At 38.1% G+C, this 25,117-nt stretch overlaps 1 protein-coding gene across 2 annotated transcripts in view; it reads right to left on the reverse strand.

The window, feature by feature from the left end:
• The window catches only part of PRIM2 (DNA primase subunit 2), a 282,564-nt gene that overhangs the window by 38,247 nt on the left and 219,200 nt on the right, over positions 1–25,117 (reverse strand). For both annotated transcript variants that reach the window (XM_068557727.1, XM_068557728.1), the window contains exon 11: positions 6,316–6,442. In XM_068557727.1, the coding sequence (XP_068413828.1) occupies positions 6,316–6,442 (127 nt within the window). The remainder of the gene's footprint in view (positions 1–6,315; positions 6,443–25,117) is intronic.

Consider the following 25,117-nt stretch of genomic DNA (forward strand, 5'->3'; position numbering starts at 1 on the left):
AAAGACCCCGAATAGCCAGAGCAATCTTGAGAACGAAAAATGGAGCTGGAGGAATCAGGCTCCCTGACTTCAGACTATATTACAAAGCTACAGTAATCAAGACAGTTTGGTACTGGCACAAAAACAGAAACATAGATCAATGGAACAGGATAGAAAGCCCAGAGATAAACCCACACACATATGGTCACCTTATCTTTGATAAAGGAGGCAAGCATATACAGTGCAGAAAAGACAGCCTCTTCAATAAGTGGTGTTGGGAAAACTGGACTGGTACATGTAAAAGTATGAAATTCAAACACTCCCTGACACCATACACAAAAATAAACTCAAAATGGATTAAAGACCTAAGTGTAAGGCCAGACACTATCAAACTCTTAGAGGAAAACATAGGCAGAACACTCTATGACATAAATCACAGCAAGATCCTTTTTGACCCAGCTCCTAGAGAATTGGAAATAAAAACAAAAATAAACAAAAAGGACCTAACGAAACTTAAAAGCTTTTGCACAGCAAAGGAAACCATAAACAACACCAAAAGACAACCCTCAGAATGGGAGAAAATATTTGCAAATGAAGCAACTGACAAAGGATTAATCTCCAAGATTTACAAGCAGCTCATGCAGCTCAATAACAAAAAAACAAACAACCCAATCCAAAAATGGACAGAAGACCTAAATAGACATTTCTCCAAAGAAGATATACAGATTGCCAACAGACACATGAAAGAATGCTCAACATCATTAATCATTAGAGAAATGCAAATCAAAACTACAATGAGATATCATCTCACACCGGTCAGAATGGCCATCATCAAAAAATCTAGAAACAATAATGCTGGAGAGGGTGTGGAGAAAAGGGAACACTCTTGCACTGTTGGTGGGAATGTAAATTGATATAGCCACTATGGAGAACAGTATGGAGTTTCCTTAAAAAACTGAAAATAGAACTACCATATGACCCAGCAATCCCACTACTGGGCATATACCCTAAGAAAACCATAATTCAAAAAGAGTCATGTACCAAAATGTTCACTGCAGCTCTATTTACAATAGCCAGGACATGGAAGCAACCTAAGTGTCCATCATCGGATGAATGGATAAAGAAGATGTGGCACATATATACAATGGAATATTACTCAGCCATAAAAAGAAATGAAATGGAGGTATTTGTAGTGAGGTGGATGGAGTTAGAGTCTGTCATACAGAGTGAAGTAAGTCAGAAAGAGAAAAACAAATACCATATGCTAACACATATATATGGAATCTAAGAGAAAAAAAAAAAAGGTCATGAAGAACCTAGGGGTAAGACGGGAATAAAGACAGAGACCTACTAGAGAATGGACTTGAGGATATTGGGAGGGGGAAGGGTAAGCTGTGACAAAGTGAGAGAGTGGCATGGACATATATACACTACCAAACGTAAAATAGATAGCTAGTGGGAAGCAGCTGCATAGCACAGGGAGATCAGCTCAGTGGTTTGTGACCACCTAGAGGGGTGGGATAGGGAGGGTGGGAGGGAGGGAGATGCAAGAGGGAAGAGTTATGGGAACATAGGTATATGTATAACTGACTCATTTTGTTATAAAGCAGAAACTAATACACCATTGTAAAGCAATTATACTCCAATAAAGATGTTTAAAAAAAAAAAAAACAGAAGAAACAAACCACCTCAGAAGCAGGGAAGCTGGTGTTATTTTGACAAATGACAGAAAGAAAACAGAACTTGACAACTCCTACTTTGTTTCTATCTTCCACATCAAAGGGAACAATCTTCCAAACTGGAAAGGGCTGGACTCACAAGGTAACTGAAGATGAAGTGAATGTAGACACAACTAATGCTGATTCCAGCAAAGTGCTGAACAGAACTTCCCAGCACACATTTGTGGAAGGGATGGATAAACAGTGTGGAATATAGTTCTACCTATATCGACTCATGACTGGCTGAACAACCCAATTCCAGGCAGTGCTGGTTAATGAAATAGGTCAACATAGGGACTACAGAGGTTTGCAAACTACACAAATCTAAAAGGGTAGAGACTTCTGGTTTGCATTCTGGCACAGAAAGAGCTTAGAAGTTGTCACTCCATCCTAAAGGTAAAAAGCTGAACAGACTGAAAAATCAACAACTCCTCTCAGATCTGTCAAAGAAATGAGGTCACAGGGAAAACCACTGTCCCCAAAATTGGAGGGAGAGGCAGACACAGAGAATCACAACAAACCAGAGCAGAAATCTCTGTAGGAACCAGCACTGGGGTAGGAAAACCTAACCTGTAACTGACAAATTTCTGGAGTCTCTGTGTGGACAAGTCTGAAAGTTAGAAGGTCCAGGGAGACCAGTCAGAGGAGGGCCACACTTTGAGGCTGAACTTCAGGGGCTCTACCAGGTGCTCACAGCAAGTAACAGAGAAATCCCCTCATGCTGTAGCACGGGGGTAAGCACAGGTACCATTTTAAATACTCTGGAGCACTCTGCTCTTCTTAGCAAGGCCAGGAGAAACTATTTTACCAGAGCCGGACCTACCTGGGGGAAGAGAAATGCCCAGCTCCAGCCTCCTCTGGCCATCCTGTCCCCCCAAAGGGAGGAAGCTGAGAATCACTGTTGAAGTTCACAGCCCACAGCCACAGGCTCACTAAACACTGAGACCCAATTACCCAATCCAACACTATAGGCACCCCCCCTGCTCACCACCGCATCACTACAGGCCTACGTACTGGAGTTCCTCACGTCTACCTTTCAACAAAAAATAACAGTGTGAAGAGACTGAAAACGTGTCAGAATTAGAGCCAGATAAGGCAGGGATACTGGAGTTATCAGACTGGGAATCTAAATTAACTATGATTAATATGCTGAGGGCTCTACTGGAAAAAGTAGACAACATGCAAGAACAGATGTGTAATGTAAGCAGACAGATGGAAATTCTAAGGAAGAATCAAAAAGACATGCAAACACTGTAAGAGAAATGAAGAATGCCTTTGATGGGCTTATTAGCAGACACGGCTGAGGAAAAGATCTCTGTGCTTGAGGATATGTCAACAGAAACTTCAAACCCAAAAAAACAAAAGGAAAAACAACAAGAACAGAATAGCCAAGAACCGTGAACAACTATGAAAGGTGTAACATATGAGAATGGGAATACCAGAAGGAGGAGAGAGAGAGAAAGAAACAGAAGCAATAATGACAGAGAATTTCCCCCAAATTAATGTCAGACACCAAACCACAGACCCAGGAAGCTCAGAGAACACCAAGCAGGATAAATGCCAAAAAAAGGCAGCTAGGCATAATATATTCATACTTCAGAAAATCAATAACAAAGAAAAATCTTGAAAGAAGCCAAAGGGGAAACACCTTACCTACAGAGGAGCAAAGAAAATAATTGTATCTAACCTATCCTCAGAAACTGTGCAAGAAGAGAGTGGAGTGAAACAGTTAAACTGTTGAGAGAAAAAATCCCTCCAACCCAGAATTCTGTACCCTGCAAAATTCTCCTTCAAAAGAGGAGAAATAAGGATTTTCTCTGACAAACAAAAATTCAGGTAATCTGTTGCCAGACCTGCAGGGCAAGAAACATTAAAAGAAGTTCTTCAAAGAGAAATAAAATGATACAAACCAGAAATTCAGATCTACCCAAAGAAAATTTGAACATCAGAGAATGATAAGGAAAGGTAATATAAAAACTTTTATTTTCCTTATTCATAACTAATCTGACAGATAACAGTTTGTTCAAAGTAATGGGAACAGTGTATTCTGTTATGCATGTTTATGTACATATCTGTGTGTGGTTATATATTCTTAAGTATAAATGAAATGAATGACAGAATGATACAAGGGAAGTAGAAATATTCGTTATTATAAGGTACTTGCATTACTTATGTGTGATGTGGTGATTTGAAAAGAGAGTTGGATTAGTTGTACATATATAGTGAGAACTCTTTAAAAAATAAAACTAATTTAAAAAGTAACAAAAGAAATACAATAGATATGCTAAGAAGAGAAAAAAATGGAATCATATAAAATGCTCAGTTAAAACCACAAAAGGCAGAAAATGTGTGGAAGACAAAAACAGAAACAAAGAATAAGGGCAACAAATAAAAAACAGTAAAAAATATGGCAGCCATTAATCCAACTATATCAATCATTACTTTAAACGTCAGTGGTCACCAATTAAAAATAGATTGTCAGAATGGATCAAAATCAAGACCCAACCGTATGTTGTATACAAGAAAGCCACTTTAAAGACAGATATGGATTGAAAGTAAAGACAGAGAAAGATACACCATGCTAACACAAATCAAAAAAAGTGGGAGTATCTATGTTACTTTCAGACAGAGCAGAGTTCAGAGAATGGGAGCTTATGCAGGATAAAAAGGGGCATTACGTAATGATAAGGGGTGAATACTCCAAGAAGACATCACCATCCGTAATGCGTATGCACTTAACAACAGAGCATCAAAACACATCAGGGAAAACCTGACAGAATTGCAAGGAGAAGTGCTGACTCCACTGCTGGACTCCACCTCCATCAAGCTGGACAGATCCCGCAGATGGAGAATCTGCAACAACACAGTGAGCTCACGAGCACCATCATTCCGGGACAGAAATGATAACTGGCTACACCCAACAGCGGCAGACAGCACATCCTCAGCTCATAGGGCCAAGCCCTCTGCTGTGGGCCATGCTGACATGGGGACAGCTGAGCAAGTGTGGGGCAGAGGGCACCCGGGATCTCTCTATACCTCCTGCTCAGTACTGCTGTGATCCTAAAACTGCTCCACAAAAATAAAGCTTATTCACTTAAAGAAAGGGTAGATCAATGTGTCTAAAAAACAATACGAGCTCGTTGAGGGTCTGCTAAGTACAGTGGTCCCTCAGCATCCACAGAGGACTGGTTCTGGGACCTGCCCAGGATACCAAAGTCTGCAGGTACCCAAGTCCCACAGTTGGCCCTCTGTATCCGAGGTTCCACATCCTCAGATTCAGCCAACCTCGGATCGTGTAGTACTGTATATATTTGTTGGAAAAAATCTGCGTGTAAGATGGACCCATGCAGTTCAAACCCCTGCTGTTCAAGAGTTAGCTGTGTACTATTTTCTAGCTGATAGAGTTTAAATTAAAAACAAAGTAAAACAAACAGAATGGACCAGAATAAATAAGATACAATAACAAGAAGAAGAAATATAAAATCCTGTCTTTAAGCTAATAAAAATCAACTAAGTAAGTGCTGAATGTGAGGACCTGTAAACCGACAGAAGAACCACTGGGAGTTTCACTTGGCCAAGCTCAGTGTAAGTTACTCCCTGGTGTGGCCACTGGGAAAAGCTACAGACTTTCTCACCACAAGTATCTGGTCAGTTGTTTTCAAAGTTTAGAAGACATCAAAATCACCCAGAGAACTAGCAAATAAATCTGAGTTTATGCGTCTGAGGGTTGAGCCTGAGCCTGTATTTCTAAAAGTTCCGTAAGTGCCTGACATGAGCGGTGAAAACCGCTCACTGTGTGTTCCAGGACTGGCCACCTTTGCATCTACTAAATGCTAATGCTCTGGACACATGAAGCATCTTTCTTAAAATTCCATTTGAGATTTTTTTGATCTTTAACAGCCTGCAACTGTGTGATCTTCTAAAAAAGAATTTCATTTAAGATGCTAAAACAAGAAAAAGTTTTGACACATATTGCAGTCAGCTTTGGTAATCTAGAAAATTTAACAATATGGACTATTAAATCATCCTCTCACATACCAGACAAGTGAGGAGCTTTTCAAGGTATGCTCAGAGAACTATTTTAGAAAAAAGGTGTTAAACTCAGAAATCTACAGAAAACAGATTAACTTTCTTTTTAACCTACAACTTAGGCAAATTGATAGATGTTTGAAACCGTGACTTAAATCCCTCAATCTTTGTTAATCAGATGATAGTAATGAGAATAAAACACACTCTCTCTCAGTAGTCTTTGAAAATTAATCAATCTACTGTTCCAAAATTCGAGGCACTCAATTTTAAAAAGCTTTGAAGAACTCGCATCAGCCTTCTAAGACACATGCAGAACAGGAGAAAGAGAATAGCAGGTGAAGGGGACGGAGGACTAAAGAGCCCAGTCCAGCACAAAGTGGAGCACAGCAGAACCGCTTTCTTATGCTGACCCAGCCCAATAATAAGACATACCACTAGAAGCTAGTGGAGCTCTGGCTTGACCTGATGACCGACACAAGCTACAAACCCGTTCCCCTTAGTAATGCAAAAATCATTCCACTGTTTCAGTGTTTCCTACAGAGCTCCTGGGTTTCTGTATATCACAGACACATCCAGAGGAAGCACTTACCATGATAATCCCCTTGGCTTGGTGGATTGGTTAGGATAATCTTCAGGCAACTGTAAGGCGTATAGTCTGTCCTCTTGCCTTCCTTTCCAAAGCTATGACGGATATTGTAAGAGTAGCCTTTATCAAACTGATTAGAGGAAAAAGAAAGAAGAGACAAAGTAAGCCAGCATTGTACTGGTGGTGTCAACAGTGCCTGCTGGAACCAAAGAGCACAAAGTGATTTTTCTAAAATAAATTTAGCATTCACAGGCAGATGTACATTTATACCAATATAACATTTGGGTCCTTTACAGGTTTTTAAAGGTGCAAAACTTAAAGGAAACACATTTCTCAGGTTAGAGACAGCTTATGTTTACATGTTTAAAGATGAGGATAATCCTTTCCTGAGAAGAATAATCGATTTGCTCATTTCTTGGTTTGATTCCAAAGATCATGCTAGATGTAAATCATCTTCTCTACCCCCTTTATCCTAGTCTTCCCTGAATTCCCACATCCTGCCTATTCTACTTTTGAAGTGTCTCCTAACTAATGCCTTCCTCTGGATTTTCACTATACAAAACAAGCTGACAGCAAATGCTTGATGAAGGAACTACTGTGATTGCCTCCTGCCTGGAATTCCTGACTCATGTTCAAAACGCAAGGTAATGACATAGGAAGGACTTTGAAATGGGTGGGATAAGAAGAAAAAAGGAACCCATATTTATTGAAAGGCTCAGTATAGTGGGTCTAAGCTGTCTAATACTTTAAGAAACGCAGGACAGAGAATCAGAATAAGAGATGGGAAAATACTGTGGGTTTTTATGGGTGAGATTTTTTTTTTCATTGAAGTATAGTTGATTTACAACGTTGTGTTAGTTTTTGGTATACAGTGAAGTGATTCAATTATACATATATATATATATATATATATATATATATATATTCTTTTTCAGATTCTTTTCCACTATAGGTTATTACTCCTTGTGCTATATAGTAGGTCCTTGTTGCTTAGGGGTGAGATTTTTAAATTTGAGGCTATAATTTACATTTAGTGAAATGCACAGATCTCAGGTCTACAGTTTGATGTAACACATACCCCCATCAAGAGACAGCATGTTTCCACCATCCAAGAGCCCCCCTGAGCCCCTTCTCAGCATTCTTCCCCACCCTCCACACCCAGAAGCAACTATTGGTCTGACTTTTGTCACTGTGGCTTTAGCTATTCTATAACTTCACATAAATGGAATTGTACAGTCTTAAGTATTTTGTGTCTGACTTTTTCATGTCTTTTCATGTTTTTGAGACTGATCCATGGATGACACGTATCGTCACATGTATCAGCAGATTGTTCCACTGTATGAATATACCAGGTAGTTTATCTAGTCTCCTGCAGATGGACACCTCGGCTTTTCCAGTTTGGGGCTGTTATTAATAAAGCTACCATGCACATTCTTGCAGATGACTTTTGTGGACATTATTTTCATTTCTCTCAGATAAATACACAGGAGTAGAATTGCTGCTAACAATTTTCCAGAATGGCTGTACTATTTTATACCCCATCAGCAATGCATGAGAGTTCCACATTCTCCCCAAAGTGTGGTGGTGTCAATTTCATTCATTTTAGCCATTCTAACAGACGGGTAGTGGCATCTCATTCTGCATTTCCCTGATGACAAACACTGTTGAGTACTTTTTCATGTGCTTTCTTGGCTGTGATATGCCTTATTTTGTAAAGTGTCTGTTCAAGTCTTTTTAGAAGCTGGGTTGACAATTATTCCATTGAAAGAATTCTTCATATATTCTGGATACAAACCTGTTATCAGATATAGGTGTTACCAATATTTTCTCAGTCTGTGGCTTGTCTATTTTCTTGATGTTACTTTTTGACAAGATGAGCAGATGTTTTTATTTTTTATTTATTTATTTATTTATTTATTTATTTATTTAAATTTTTTTAAATTAATTAATTTATTTATTTTTGGCTGTGTTGGGTCTTCGTTTCTGTGCGAGGGCTTTCTCTAGTTGTGGCAAGCGGGGGCCACTCTTCATCGCGGTGCACGGGCCTCTCACTATCGCGGCCTCTCTTGTTGCGGAGCACAGGCTCCAGACGCGCAGGCTCAGTAATTGTGGCTCACGGGCCTAGTTGCTCCGCGGCATGTGGGATCTTCCCAGACCAGGGCTCGAACCTGTGTGCCCTGCATTGGCAGGCAGATTCTCAACCACTGCGCCACCAGGGAAGCCCCGATGTTTTTATTTTTGATAAACGCTAATTAAATCACGTTTTTATGGCAGTGCTCTCTGTGCCCTCTCTAAGACAGGTTGCAGAGATATTCTGTATTGTCCTTTAGAAGCCATAATGTTTTAGCTTTTCAGTCTAGGTCCTGATTCATCTCGAGTTAATTTTTGTGTGTTCTCTTTTTATCCCCTGTAGGGAAAGAAAAATATTTTTCCCTCTACCCTCCTAGGTTAAATGGCTGGGGCCCATGAATCAAACTGATAAAAGACAGATTAACAAGGAAAAAAAACCCACTTAATTACATTTGTACATAAGTACATGTACAAAGAGATACGACTCAAGGAGGTAGGCTGATGCCTGAAGCTTAAACATCATCTTAGGCTAAATCAAGGAAAAGGGGTTTAGGGATTCTGGGTTGGGGAAGCAAGTTTTGAGAAGGGGAGGGGAGGAAATACAGGGTAAATAAGGGTTGGCTTGTTCTGCAGATAAGACTTGGGTAGCTTTCTTCCTGGTACAGAGATATCATTACAAATGTAAATTTCCTTTATAAGAGGGGAAATTTATACTGTATCCTTAGGCAGTTAGGGGAGGTAGAGAGCTTTTCCTGCATCTGCTCATCCTTTAGCTCAAAATAATCCTTATGCCTGCCAACTGGAAATTGTCACTTGCCATCTGCCTCTACAAGGATGAGGTCACTGGCCACTGCAGTTGCTGACCTTCAACACCCCTTGAAAGGAGTTCAGGGCTGAGATCAGGAAGGAGGCACTCTGTGCTCTGGTATAACTGTGAACAAGCCTTAAGATAGATACTTCCAGGTAAAGATTTTATGAGCCTAATTTTATGAGCCTAATTTCTTGCATCTTCCTCGTGATGAGCAGCAACCTTCTGCTGAAATGCGTGCTTGATTGCATGTACCCCCATCACTAAAATCACATACATACTGACCTCCCCCCACCTCTTTGGAGCAGTTCCTCAGAGCTAGCTGAGAGGCTGTCTCCCAGGCTATAGTTCTCATTTTGTCCCAAATAAAACTTAACTCTCAACTCTCACATTGTGCATTTTTTTCAGTCATCATGCCAAAGTAGCGTATTTTGGATGGCATATCCGGTATCCTTCACCCCCATGTGAATTGGATAACACTTTTTCGAACGCCATTTACTGAAGATATTTTATCCCCTTGCTCTATAGTTCCATACTTTTGCTGATGCCACGCTGTTTTCTTTACAAAATCCTTAGAGTAAGTCTCAAATTCAGATAATGTAAGTCCTCCTGCTTTGGTTTTTCTCAATATTATTTTGGCTATTTTATGTCTTTGCATTTCCATATAAATTTCAGAATCAGTTTATCAATTTCTACTTAAAAAAAAAAAAAAAAAAAAAGACTGCTGGAATTTTCAGCAGTCAGTAGCTTACAGTTTTATAACTACCTATCTGCCCACAAGCAATCTACAACCAGGAAAACAAATGGCATTTCAACTAACAGAAAACTTTCAAGAAAGAAAATTTTCAAATTATCATTAAATTTCACTGGTGAAAACAAGAATGTTAAAAGTTCCAGCAAACATATTTTATGGACAACTTCTATTTGTTTAGTCATAAGCATTAACTATAATCAATCTCCTTGTGCAAACTTTTAGGTATGAATTGAATTTAATTAGACATAAGATTTCTGTACATTCATCAGAAAACACTGAAAGAACTTTTCGGTCAGCCATTATGTTAAAGTAATGAAAAGCTACTCTCTCTAAAGGAAGAAAAGCTGTAATTATTATCTTTCCCCTCCCTTTCCTTTCCAATTTACTTCCCGCTTATGTGTACATAGGTCTAAAATTTGGACCTTACTAAGCTTTCCGGCTATTCACGTATTTATCATACAAACTGTCTTCTCTAGTTTTCAGACTGGCAAACTCTTGAAATATTGTGTAGAAGGTACATTTATTGGGTAATGTTTTTTAGGGAATACTTTCCAGGTGTCCACATTCACAACTCAAAGGAACAACTGTAAGACTCACATGGGAAGAGGGGGTGAGAACCAGGTGGAAACACTCTTTTCCGCCTTGGCTCCTCCATTCCACTCCAGCCAGCAACGGGAAATGCCAGAAAATCAACACCAGGCCTGAAGGTGGTTGAGTGGCAACCTTCCAAATTAGTCCTGTGGCACTGCAATCTGCATTTCTGCTCAAGTCAGCAGCGAATTATTTTCAGGGCCACTATGTTACCAGTGGAACTCAAGAAACATGATGAAGCAGGCGCATCCTCATCCTGCTCCTACCCGTCTCTTTCGGAGTCTCCATCACAAGTCTACCTCCCACCCCAGCTCCACCTGGGGCCCAGCGACTGCATCTTATTACATTTCTTATAGTATTTACACCCAAATCCTCTCAGAGGTCATGAGTAAACCTCTAATTGCCATGAGCAGTGCATGGTCTTCCTTAGAAGAAAGTCTTTCCTACCAAGAAAAGCCCGCAGACCAAGTATTACTCCCACTGTCAGAATATCAAAACCTGCCATTCAAGCTAAGTCAAGCTTAGCTTGCACAGTAAAGTGAGAATGGTTGCAAACCAAGTGTCCTTCAGAGAGAGATTTATATTCAAAAAGGAAAATCTTCTTGACCTAAGTGAGGCAAAACAACCATATATATGTGGGCAGAGAACAGGATAAGGATATGGTAATTTTTAACAGAGACATTTTCAATCCCTTTTTGGTGAGTTGTTTCCTACTCACAAGAATTTGGAATTCTAATTTACATATTTAAAAACACACAGAGGGCAGGTCTGCCAACTACAAAGGGCCCTCCTTCAATGCCCAGATCCAGCATCCCACACATCATCACGAGGGACCCCAGGAAGTTTAGCTGCCACAAGTGCCAACAGGAAGGCACAGCTCAGCAGCAGGGCCACACATGTAAACAGACCTGCACTTGGGGAAGGACGTGAAACCACCCATGGTCTCTCCTTGACACACATTCTTGCTGACTCTCCTACAGCTTGTGATCGTTGATTATCTCTTCTCTTGTCACTTCTCTAAAGCTTTACTTACAATATTAATAAGCAGAATGCATGCCATAGGCATTTAATACTTAATGCCCACCCTTTAAAGGCTTACTTACGAAATTACTCAATTATTTGTAAAACTAATTCTGTAATCAGTCACCTACAGATTGCAAATACTTCTCTTTAACTCTTAACTTTAGCCACAGTTTAACTCTTTGAGGTCACTGAAACATCATATACATTCTAACCAGACAACACACTGAAGGAGACTTAGAGACCAAAGGCTGACAGTTAAGACAAGTGCTTTAAGTCAAATACCTGAGTTTAAATCTTGTCTCTACCACACGTTAGCTGTGCGACCTTGGGCAGGTGACCCATCGTCTTCATAACAATTCCCTTACACAGTATATAAAAATAAAGGAGTAATACTTCACATGCAGGGCTGGTGTGAAGATGAGCTAATAGCTCATCTTCATAAAGCACGTGGCATAGCTTCTAGCACAGAATAAGCTTTGAATTGAATATGTTTTTGAGTTATCAATATCAAAAAAACAACCCAATCAAAAAATGGGCAGAAGACCTAAACAGACATTTCTCCAAAGAAGACATACAGATGGCCAACAAGCACATGAAAAGATGCTCAACATCACTCATCATCAGAGAAATGCAAGTCAAAACTACAGTGAGGTATCACCTCACGCTGGTTAGAATGGCCATCAGCAAAAAGTGTGAAAACAACAAATGCTGGAGAGGGTGTAGAGAAAAGGGAACCCTCCTACACCGTTGGTGGGAATGTAAACTGGTGCAGCCACTATGGAGAACAGTATGGAGGTTCCTTAAAAAGTTAAAAATGTTCACATCCTAATCCCTTTCCATGGAGAACATTTTCAGTTCTAGACTCGAGAACATGCATATTTTCTTTCCTTCAAATTTCCCCTGAGGCAGCGTCATGCTAAAATTTTAAAATTTTGATTCCCCACTTCGTTAGAAAATGAAAAATAGTGAAATGCTAAAAATCCACAGAAAAAGTATTGAATAAAATGATCCTATGTAATTTTATAAGGTAGTTGATTAAGTAGATCACTTTCAGTGGAGCCAATAGATCAAAAGAAAGATCAGCTGTGTATCAAAAACCTGCCATAATCCTCAGAGGGAAGTGGAGAGCTTTGTGTTCATGAATGCAGGTGGTGTGGGGTTAGTGGGTTGGTTTGCCTCTTTCATATTCTGCTATAAGGACTGTACCCAAACGGACTCAGAAAACAAGACTTGAGGGTCTTCTGTGACCTGGGGCTCTGTGATCTCCATCATTCTAACTGTATCTATTCATTCAGATGTTAAATAAAGAACATCATTTCTAAATTCCTAATGGAGAATTTAGTACAATTGTACTACTGTTTTTAGCAATAAAACCGAAGTTATGCTTAGTGATGTTTCAGTAATAATACCTTACATTTCCACAGATCTTTAGTGGTGACGAAATGATTCTTCTTAGACCCTTTACTACTTGTAAGGTATGGAAGTTAGGTATCCCTATTTTATAAATATGCAAACTAAGATTTCAAGAGGTCAAATGATTAGTTATTTCAATTACTTAGTAGAAAAGAGATGGAATTAAAAATCTTAGTCTTTTACTTTCTAGAAACTACTACAAAATTATAAATGGAGAAAATTAATAAATAAATACAGGCAACTGTCAGTTATCCATGGCAAACATGCATCTGTAGGCTGCTTCCCTGCTGTCACTCAGTTACTTCAGGGACATCTGAAAGTCACACTGAACCACAGTTAAACAAAATGTTTCTGATTCTACTGTATACCAGGGAAAAGAGTCTACTCTCAAAGAAATGGTAACTCTAACAAGCCACTCACATAGCATTTATTTAGTTCCTAATTTACCATGATTTTAGAATCATTAAAAATGGTAAATTTGAAGTTAACCATCTGAAATGAAGAAACACTAAAAAGTGTTTCATCATGCTTCCAAATTACCAGGCACTCTTTTTTTTTTTAAGTCAATCTATTTATTTATTTATTTTTGGCTGGACTAGGTCTTCATTGCTGCACGCGGGCTTTCTCCAGTTGCAGCGAGCGAGGGCTACTCTTCCTTGCGGTGCGCGTGGGCTTCTCATTGCAGTGGCTTCTCTTGTTGCAGAGCACGGATGGGCTCTAGGCGCGCAGGCTTCAGTAGTTGTGGCATGTGGGCTCAGTAGTTGTGACTTGTGGGCTCTAGAGTGCAGGCTCAGTAATTGTGGCGCACAGGTGTAGGAAAGCAAGGAGCAGGGGGTTTAGTCCTCAACCACAGGGGGAGTGAGGGAAAGAACCCTTGTCTCCCCACTGCCTACTTTGCGTACTTCTCAGTCTAGGCTGTAACCAAGGCCAGCGTGAAGCCTAGCAAACTGCAGCTGTTCACGAGGCTGAACCACTGAACATCTTCCTTGTACATATGCTCATCAGACCACCCCACCAGAAGACCGAAAGCAAATCTTATACTGATCATTCTGTTAGTTTTCAGTGACAAAGGAGAGTTGGCAAATTCCCATCGCTAAATACCATATCTTAACATTATTTAAATAGAGGCCTTGACAATTCAACCGAGAGGAGATGGGCTGGGAGAATCGTGAGGTGGGTCACTAATCAGCCTTTAATCACCTTAAACAACAAGGCCCTACTGTACAGCACAGGGAACTATATAGTCAGTATCATGTAATAAACCATAATGGAGAAGAATATGAAAAAGAATGTGTGTGTGTGTGTATATATGTATATGTATGTATATATATATATATATATATATATATATATATATATATATATTTATATATATATATATATATATAAAAAACCAAATCACTTTGCTGTACACCTGAAAGTAATACAACATTGTAAATCAACCATACTTCAATTTAGGAATAAAAACAGAAAAAAAGATCTCCAACTGTTCAGCCAGTTTGCCTGATACTAGGAAAGGACAGATTAGTGATAGCATTTTCAGCATCCCACCTGAAACGCTTGTTTTAGAAAATCTGCTTTATTCACTGGTATGGATGCCACCGACATAACAGTGAATGAAAATTTATTAAAATTCCAAATATAATTTCCAAACATTTGAAGACAGAAACCACAGACAAACCTTCATTCACTAAAGTAAAAGCATTTACTGAATCACATACTTATAGCCTAAAAGACTAAATTTAGTAGCCCTTAAAAGGTGGCCAACTTAGTCTCTATCTCACTGGTAGCTAAAGAGCCGACATCAAACAAACCCCAACAGAAAAGCAAAGGAGCAGGCTGCCTGAAGCTCTGGTCCAAGACGAGCTGGCTCAGCCCACATAAACTGGTCTTTTCACTCACTGGAAACAAGAGAAGCAAACTGAAAACATTGTCGAAGCCTGCAATCAGCGACCACATAGAAGTGAGCTGATGAGAGCTTCTCATTGCTCAAGGAAAGGCTCCCTCTTCATAGATACAGTACTGATTTTTTACAAACATTTTGAAGTCAGACTAAATGTACATTTATTTAACTTCTGCTAGATTAGTTTTATCTTACTCATTTTCCCATACTTAGTTTTTGTCAAAAATTTTTTCATACTTTGCTTTTCTACATTACGTTATCTGGGTACTTAATCCACAGTGTTAGTATTTTCTAGAACTGGATTTCTATTATGACAGAATTTTAAAGATCTAGCCTTATCATTAAAAAGATGTCTCAAGATACTGCTTATAACCTATTGTGCATATTATGTGCAATAAATCTAAGGTTCTGAAGAGCTGCCAGGATGACTTCAAAAATATAACTCTTACAATCTTAACATCTTACAGATGTTAAGAAATATCTAAATATTTTCATAATAAACACTTAAATATTTACATATATAGATATATTTCAATGATATCTTTCTGGGTGCATAAAGGTTCAGAATTGTCATATATTCCTGGTGGAGTACACCTTTTACCAACATATAGAAATATAACTGTTTTCCTGTTTAATAGTTTTCTCTTGTACTGCATTTTGTAGAATATTAATATTTTCACTCCAGTTTTCTTTTTGATTCCACTTGCTAGTACTCCCCTCTCCACCTTTATTGTCAATCCTTCTGCATCGGAGTCTTGAATAAATAGCAAATGGGTAATTGGCTACCCATGACCACCCTCTAGTGGTTACTCAGAGCATATGAAAACACTTTTTTCTATCAATGTCAAAAATGAATCAGACTCTCTACAAAAAAGACAATATCTTTAGCACACTCTTACTTCCATCATAATTATAAAATTAGCTCCAGCATAACTAGGGATTCAATGATTTTCCCAGAGTCACAGTAATACAGTTAATATTTCACTTATTCGATTCTATGTCATCTTCTAATCATCTAAGTTTGGCTACATAACAGACGACCAAAAGAAAAAATTACACTGGATTTTTAAAGGAAATAAATTATAGAATATATCATTCCCTGAAATGACAAAGGGCATGAGATAAAGTTTTAATTTACAGTGGGAAGCCAGATTTTTCCTCTACAATTTCAGGGACAAAAAGAAGATGAATATGGATCTGTTGCCTCCTGTTGTAGGCAAGTGTTTTCTTTCTTTTCTAAAGGTTAGGAACCAGTAATTCCCACTTGGCAAGACTGAATCCCCTAAGGCTGCATCTGGAGATCAAAAGAGAAATACACGAAATATTCTATGAAGAGTTATTAAAAGGTATTTTGAGGGACAGACGGCTACTTTATTTTTCAAGGGAATTAACAAGGCATTTTGGAGAACTGGTTGATTCTAGGACCAAGGCAGGGAGAACACAACAGGAGCCCAGAGCATCTTGTGGTGCCAGAGAGGATGTGCTCAGAGAGCACGGGGCCTGCGGAGAGGCACCAGGACCAACCTGGGAGAGCGCCCGATGGCCAGAGCTGGAACAATGTGAGCAATAAAGTGAACACCAATAGTAATGAATTGCAGCCTGCAAAGTGCAATGTATAATTCACAGAGTAATGGACATGTACTGATATAAACAACTGACTAAATAAATAAACAGGGGAAGAAGAGACAGCTTTTCCTTATAGAAGAATTCAAACTGATAAGTGTAGAAGGACAGGGAAAAGGAAAATAACACTTAGAACATCATACTAATAATAGCTGCTGGCAAGATCCACCAAGGGATGCTAAAATTAGTAGGGCAACAGGATATTTACATGGTCTACAATATCTCCCCCAAGACACTTTGAGGAGAAAATAGTAACTCTACAGTGGAGAAGCCCAGCAGATAGCACCTGACCCAAGTGATCAAGGTTAATACCACCAGTAATAAATTCTGTTGATATCACATGCCCCAGATACATTGCAATCAGGAGGGAGCATCACTCCTGTGGGATTCTTGCCAAAAATGGATAATTTCAATCTAAACATAAATAAACCCAAAATGAGAGATAACCTTACCAAAAAACTGCCCACTTCCCTGCAAAAACATCAAGGTCGTGAAAGACCAGGAAAGACAGAAACTGTCCCAGGTGCGATGCTGGGTGGGACCTCGAACAGCAAATGGACGTTAGTGAGAAAACTGGTGACGTCTGAACAAAATCTCCAGCTAACGGAGATTAGCTCTCTGATTAATCTCCAGTTAACCAACGTTAACTTGTTTGATTTGATAACTGTATAACAGTTATGTAAGATGTTATTTCCGGGGGAAGCTGGGTGGCACATGGAACTCTTGGTGCCATTTTTGCAATTTGTTTGTACATTTAAATTTTTTTCAAAATAAAAAGTTTATATACCAGGCAATGGACTAGGCATAACACTGATTATCTCATTTGATTCTCCTAACAATTCTGCAAAATTAGTGTGACTATCTCTATTTTACAGCCTGGAAAATTGAGATTTGGAACTATTAAGTGAAATGTTCAAACGCACACAGTAAAACGTTGTGTCAGGACTGAAGCCACTTTACGAGTTGCTCAGTGTCCATGTACTTTCCATCGTGTTAGGATAAACACATGGAAATGCTCTTATTTACCCAGGAAACACAGGTCATCTCCTCTGAAACTAGATTAAAAATTTTAAATGCCAACAATGCTAAAAATAGCAGAAACTATTTTTAGAATTTAGTGTTAATTTTCAATTTGCTTAAAATATGTGGCATTAGGGAGAAAAAAAAAGGTTTTCTACCATAATACTAAAAGGCAAATGTCTATTTAAGTAAAGCCATTTTAACCTCCTGCAATACCTAGCAAGTCTTGCAGAACTCCACAAACCACATTACACCGTTATGCTTCCCGACATGAAGTATAACAAAGGGTGGTTGGTTATAAGGGTCGTTCAACTTTAACAGGCACAGGTGTTTTCTTAACTAGTTCACAGGTATCTAGCATGGAAAACTCAAGTGAATTTTCATACTTATTTCAGTGGGTTTTTTCCCCTGGCAACATTATACCATTTACATATATAACCATAAAAGTATTATTTAATGCAAAGAAGAAGAATATCGAACTCCAGGGAAATATCAGAGAAATAATAAAATATTCACAGTGGAGGAGAAACTTCCCTCTTTCCCCTTTTATTGATATGTTACAGGCACCACAGTAATGATAAGTTACTTCATCTTGTGAATTATGATTAAGAATCAGAATTAAAGTCTCAAAACAAAGTGGCTGCTTTCTCATAACCAATATAACTAAACTGAATTACTGATGGATGGCGTCCTCAGCAATGTGGGAAGACAGCTCTGTCAAGGCAAGACTATGTAAATCTGCTGTATAGCTTCAGGTCATGTTTGCCTCTAACTTTGATGTGACATCTCATTAAGAGACTGAATTTATTTTGCCCTGCTGGGACATGCCAACAGGAAAGGACAACAAGACAAAACAGGAAGATGCATTTTTTCCCCAATTCCATCCACTTAAAAAATTTTAAAGCACATATTTTGAAATGTTAGAAGATGCTTTAAATAGCCCAACAAATCTCATCTATTCATTTGCAGGAATTTAATTTGAAAATGAACCTGTGAATGATATATTACAATGGACACGGTCAACAGAACAGCTGGGCAAAGACGAAATCAGGTAGTTTGATACAGTTCAACACAAAGTGTTTTGGGTTTTGTTCAAAACAAGATTTTGAAGTCTGTAGTAGCTTAATCAAGAAAAACAAAAACAAAACCAGAAGGCACACAGATTACATTAAACTATGAATATGAAAATGGCTATTATCCATATTTTATATGCAATTCTCACCTCTTTTAAAGAGTGAATTTTCAAACCACTCAGTGATTATTATCTCATTTATTTTCACCACATCACTGAAGTATGTAAGAACAGTTAACTTATTGCATTTCCTGATGGATACCTGAGTTCCCCAACAGCAAACCTGAAACCACAACCTAGCTCTGTTGATCCCGATCCAGAGCACGTTCACTGAATCCTAACACGTCTCAGCCACTCACCATGTGCAGTGAAGGACACAGAATAGCCTGGCCCCATGTATTAGAACAAACACATCACAGCTGTGTTTAGCGGCCTACCAGGCTCCATTCTCATGACTGGGTACATTTCAAAATTCAACACATAAAAATCACCATTTGGTGCTACAGAAATTACTGTCTTATTTATTGGCTCTATTATCTTAACAGAGAAAGAGAGAGAGAGAGAGAGAGAGAGAGAGAATCTTGAGCTAGGTCACAGATCCATGATCCTTCTGGCTGTGATTTCTATCTACAGGGCAGACCACATAATATCTAGGTGTACTGTTTATTCACCTATTTGGCAGCCGAGTGGAGGCGTAGTGAAGGCAGTTAGATATCCTAGATAAAGAGAGGTCTGGCTGGAGAACCCATTAGAACGTCAACTCCATGAAGGCAGGAATGGTGTCCACTTTGCTAACTTCCGTGCCTTCAGCTCCCACAACACCTGGCAAATGCCAGAGGCCCTGTAAATACTAAGTGGGACCAAATGCAATTGCTATAACATTACATATGTTTGTTCTATGTAAATGGCAACTTCATATGGTTCCATCTAATACTTATCAAATAGATGATAAACTGTAATTTTTCATTTCCATCTGTCTTCTGGGCATGAGCTAGAAAAAGAATGGCAGCAGCAGAGTGGAGGTGCCGAGGGTGGTCCTTGTTCCTCAAAGACCTCTGGGGTCTCGGGCTCCCTGTTCACGCCTAGTGCATTATAGGCACTGAAGAAACATTTATTGTTAGTGGTGATGATGCCAGTAATTACCTTTTCCTGATATTTCCTGTAAGTAATTACTAGAAAGTTAAAGACAGCCATTTGTAAATTACACAAGCACTTGACTTTGAATACATTTACAATACCTTTCTGAGTACTATAATCACCACTTTATAGGAAAATAACTGAGTGACAGATGGATTATTTCTCCAAACCATAGCAAAAGAGTAGAGAAATAAAGTCCCCAAATTCACTTCTGTGCTCAATTCATTACAACCTGCCTCTATCACCAACCATATAGAAACATTAGATATGTATAGTTATGCTCCTAAAGTAGTTAATGACATCAAGGGATTCTCCCCCTTTAACTGTTTCTATGCTACGCCACATTTAGAAACTTCTGAAAAAAAAATCCCATTGCTTATAATTTTGCCTGGATAGTTACCTAGGTAGATGTAGATTATCATGTGAAACACCTCTCTTACACACGCACACACAAATATGACCTTTAAAATACATATATGAATAATGCCTTAAATTACCATATTGCTACAAAAAATTTCTTGAGTAGCTATCTTTTTCAGTTTCTCATGCATAAATTCAGCATTTACTAGAAATTATCATTTTCCATTTCTGTTTTACAAAGAAAAGCAGTTCCAGAAATAAGAACTCCTGGTAAACATTAATTCAAACTTGATGATCTACATGACAAGGTAATAACAAAAAATAAAGCTGTGGATAGCTGTGAAAATCTCAGCATGATACTCTGACATGACAACTTTTAGGAGCACAAGTCTACTGGCTATTTACTATGTAGATTAATTTTTTTTTAAATCTGAAAGCTGCCTCTGGTATTCTATACAGCACACAAATGAGCAGAACAGTAATGAGAAGCATAACACATGTAAAATTACAGGAATAATAATATTTTGATGTGTGGCTTTAAGGAGTAATTTGTTGAATACAAATAATCCCCAAATCAAGCGGGTGCACTTAATTTGTTTCTAAAGAAATAAAAGCACAGTATCACTTTCGAAACTTAAATAGTAGCAGATCATGAGAACCCTCTTACCAAGCAGCTGCAGCATCAGCTGATTTCTATAAACGCTGAAGAACGTGTTTTGTCTTCTAATACTAAATGATCCACATTTCACAACACTCGCTGCCCTGTGTTAGGGCAATGAATGTACTCGTCACGTGGTTTGGATTTCGCTTCCTCAGCTGTATAACATCCAATCCAGACTGTGAATTGTGATGGCAGGGACTTCTATTTCTTTAAATCTCTCTACCTTATGCCCACTACCCTTGATATTGAGGGTCTTCAGAAATTACAAATTAAATTCCATAGGTATGCACATAAAATAGCATATAAATGTGTAATGAACTGTCTGAATTCCTTAAAGGCTCAGAGGATGATCATCTACCCTTCCCTTCTATGATGAAAACATCATGTCCCGAAAAGCTGCAGAATCAAGCCACCTGACCAACAAGCACAAGCTGTTTAGCTCCTAAATTGTGGTGACACAATGTACAAAGGAAAGTCACCTGAATTCCACTAAGGGAAAGAAAATGCACTAAAACCCATCTCTTCTCTCTCAGCTGAGCCTTCATTCAATATTGAAACAAGTAATCTCAAACTCCATGGTTTTGGCTGCTGCTCAACACCAGGCCATTCAACTGGGGACTGAACAAAGCAAAATAAAAAGAAGCTTTAATCTGTCTTTTCTTCTCTTTCTACTATACTACACTGACAGCATCTTGTTCATTAATTAAACTTTTTTCCTTAAAGAAATAGACTGCAGAGTGCTATGCTGGACACTGGAGAAAGAAGGCAGAAAATAAAGGCATAGTTTAAAAGAAAATCAAGGGTTTTAAAATTCTAGTTAGAGATGCAAAATATTCATAAATGATAAGACAAACATAGAGAAACATTTCAACAAATACAGAGTGAGACAGACGTTAAGAATTTAACACTCACAGCAGGACCAGGGGTGGCTGGAGGTCACACACACAGACAACACAGGAAGTCAGGAGGGCTCCGTTCTGGAAACTCAAGGAGGTGACCTGCATTGTGCATTTCCACTCATCCCTTAAGGTGGTAGGTTATGATTTTAAGTCTTTGGAAACTATGAACCTGGTTAATAACAACTGTAATTTGCCAGTCTGCCGGGTAGCTCACAAACAAGTTTTGTTTTTGTGAGCCTCACTTTCATTGTATTTCATACTTAAGAAAAGAATGTATTCACTGCTGTTTGCTCTAGTAAGAGTCAGTGTAGAAAGATCACAGGGGGAAGAAAAACCCGTAACTCTTATTCATCACCTAATTGATACGTAGGAACTCTTGCTTTATAATAATTTAAAGAAAATATGTCATTTCCAATGTTGCCGTTTTAAAACTCAATAACGCAATAAAATTCTAAGTTTGTGCAAAATCTCCTGACAGAGATGACAGGTGTTCGCTAAAGGGAAGTAACTGAAAGTTTTAAAAAAATAAGAAAATGTTTTTCATGTATTTTTGATTTGGGTTTTTGATACCTCAATACAAGAGACTAGAGGAACACTGGCATTCTTTATTGTTTTATCATTATGTAAATCAAATAGATTTTCTTTTCCAATGAAATTGTATGCATAAGCTGTCAATGTGAATATCTTGGGGGCAAAAAAATTATAGAAATGATGCCAGTTTGATGGTAGTTTCAATAAAAAAATATGCTCTTCAGCTTTACAACCTGAAGATTAAGAAACTTTATGCACTTTCTTGAGGTCTCTCACTAAAAACTGACAACCAGTGTGAACTATATCTTCTCATCACTTGTGAAACAGTGTCCAAAGCTCAAATTCAACAATAATCTTGAATTCATATTCCAACATTTGTGTTTTACTTTCTGGCAAAGAAAAGTTATTTTCTAACCACAGTAACAACCATCCTTTATTGAGTGCTTGCTCCATTCTAGGTACTTTGTTACATATTTTATTTTGCCTAAGTCCTAACAACACTTAGAAAAAGGCTTCAGTCCCATTTTACAGATAAGGGACTGAGGTTTAGAGAAATAAAGCAACTTACTTCACAAAGCCTGCACAGCTGGTCAGTAGTGGAACTCAGATCTAAATTCAGGTCTGACTAACTCTAAAGCACTTGCTCTGAAAGTGTTTTGTTTTTTTAAATCAAATTAATGTGTTTCAAATCTGAAATATAAAATGTAACAAGTACATATGATAATCACGTATATGTGGAATCTAAAAAATAAAACAAACTAGTGAATATAACAAAAAAGAAAAAGACTCACAGATATAGAGAACAAACTAGTGGGTTACCAGTGGGGAGAGGGAAGGGGGAGGGCAAGATAGGGGGAGGGGATTAAGAGGTACAAATTATTATGTATGAAACAAATACGCTACAAGGATATACTGTACAACACAGGGAATACAGTCAATATTTTATAATAACTATAAATGGACTATAACCTTTAAAAATTGTAAATCATTATGTTGTACACCTGTAGCTTAAATAATATTGTACACATCACTATATTTCAATTAAAAAAAATTTAACCAGCATATAACAATATTATCAAAGTATGATTATTCCTATTTTCCTAGATTGAAAAGTAGACGTCATAGTCAATTATTCTTTTAGATCATACTGTTCATACATCAGACATAGCATGAATAACTATACCAAAAGTTATGTTTAGTTATAAGATTAGATCTACTTTATGTAAGTAAAAAGTTAAGTCAACTTTACTAACAGAAACACAACATTTTTACAACATTCTTCAAAAATTGTCATGAGATTTGACATTTTGAGTGTATAACAAGTGGCTGCTGTGAATTACAGAATATGAAATGGTCATAGTGGCATACCTAGCTCCTTATTATCATGTAGGACAAGATATTTTATTTTTTTGAACAAAAATCCCAATGCTTTACTTCCAATCATGAAATTAAGTCAATTATAGAAAATATGTTGAATGGCATGGTTTATTTTCCTCCTAACTAAACTTCAGTTTTATAGACAAAAGGCTGACGAGAATACTTAGTTTATCTAGGACATCCTAGAAAGCCACTTAATACCTTTTCATTAAAACCCCCAGAAAGCAATTAATCCTTTCAATGTTAAATACCCAAGTATTTTACAACACTTACAATCAGAAAAATTATCTGAATGTTAGAAAACAATGCTGTTAATAGGTACCAAGAGAAAGTCCTCAGATTATAGAGAATTGTGATGGACAAGATTACTGACAGTGAGTGGGAAAACACAATCAAGTTCATGGATTCTAGAAGGAAATTGAAGACATTTGTTAAATGATCACAAAAGACATGGTAAGAAATCATTTTCCACTCCACAATACTGATAAGTTATGAAACCAAAAAGCTAAAAGAAAGGCATCTAGCTTGTACTACATAAAGCAGAATTTTAAAAGGCTTATTATACACAGCTCCTTCACATGAGTTAACTTCGTTTCCCCGCATTTTCCTAGACAAGCGTTTCTATTACCTTTCTTAAAGATGCTGCCAAGGCTGGGCAGCTGCCATGATGAATTAATGAATTAAAAAGGTGGTTTCTTGTGCACACGCCATTCATGTCCATGTCCACGAGAAAACAATGGGCAAGGATAGCTCACAGAGCTAACCGAAGCCAAGAGTGAGAATGAAAGGAAAGCGGGAGGCTATGAATTCACCTTAGAATTCACAAGCAGAAACTGAACTTTAACATACAAGTATTTCTCATTTAATTATACTTTTACTTTCACAACTTTATGTTCAAATTCTAATTTTTTAAAATGCCTAAGTAATGAACACAGTATATGAAAGGAAAGATCTTATGTATAAATGAAATGTAAGCTTCAAACTTCCTTACTTATTTTCATTATCAATGTTTTGCTTTCAAGAAAAGTCAATATTGTTCACTTAATTTTCCAACACTGACTTTTAATTAATATTATTAACTTAAAAAATAAAATTACTAGAAACTGACACTCTCCGCAAATGGCACATGCTAGTTAATATTTACAACTTCCTCCTTCTACCAAAAGGGTTCAGTTCCTTTCACAGTAATATGCAGGAAATAACGATCTTTTAAAGCTAACGACAACAGCAGTGACCACACACAGAGCACCTACGTGTGCCTGGCTGCATGCTGGGCACCTGGCGGACACTATCACTGCTCCTCACAAGAACCAACGCAAACTAGGGACTACTGTCTCCACACAGAGATGAGGGCACAGGACAGGCCTCGGGGAAGGCAGCTCCTCTTGACCAAGATCACAAAATGAACCAAGTCAAACCTTAACAGACCCAGACAAGCATCATCACCCTCCTTCACAACCGGTACAGCCCATCTCGATGCTCTAGCAATCTGTACTTGAGAATCCTCACTTCAAGAAACTTACTTAACCTTTGATCCTCACAGAAAAAAAAGCAGGTATTACT

Source organism: Eschrichtius robustus, chromosome 12 (assembly GCF_028021215.1).
Source record: "Eschrichtius robustus isolate mEscRob2 chromosome 12, mEscRob2.pri, whole genome shotgun sequence".
Classification (NCBI taxonomy): Eukaryota; Metazoa; Chordata; class Mammalia; order Artiodactyla; family Eschrichtiidae; genus Eschrichtius; species Eschrichtius robustus.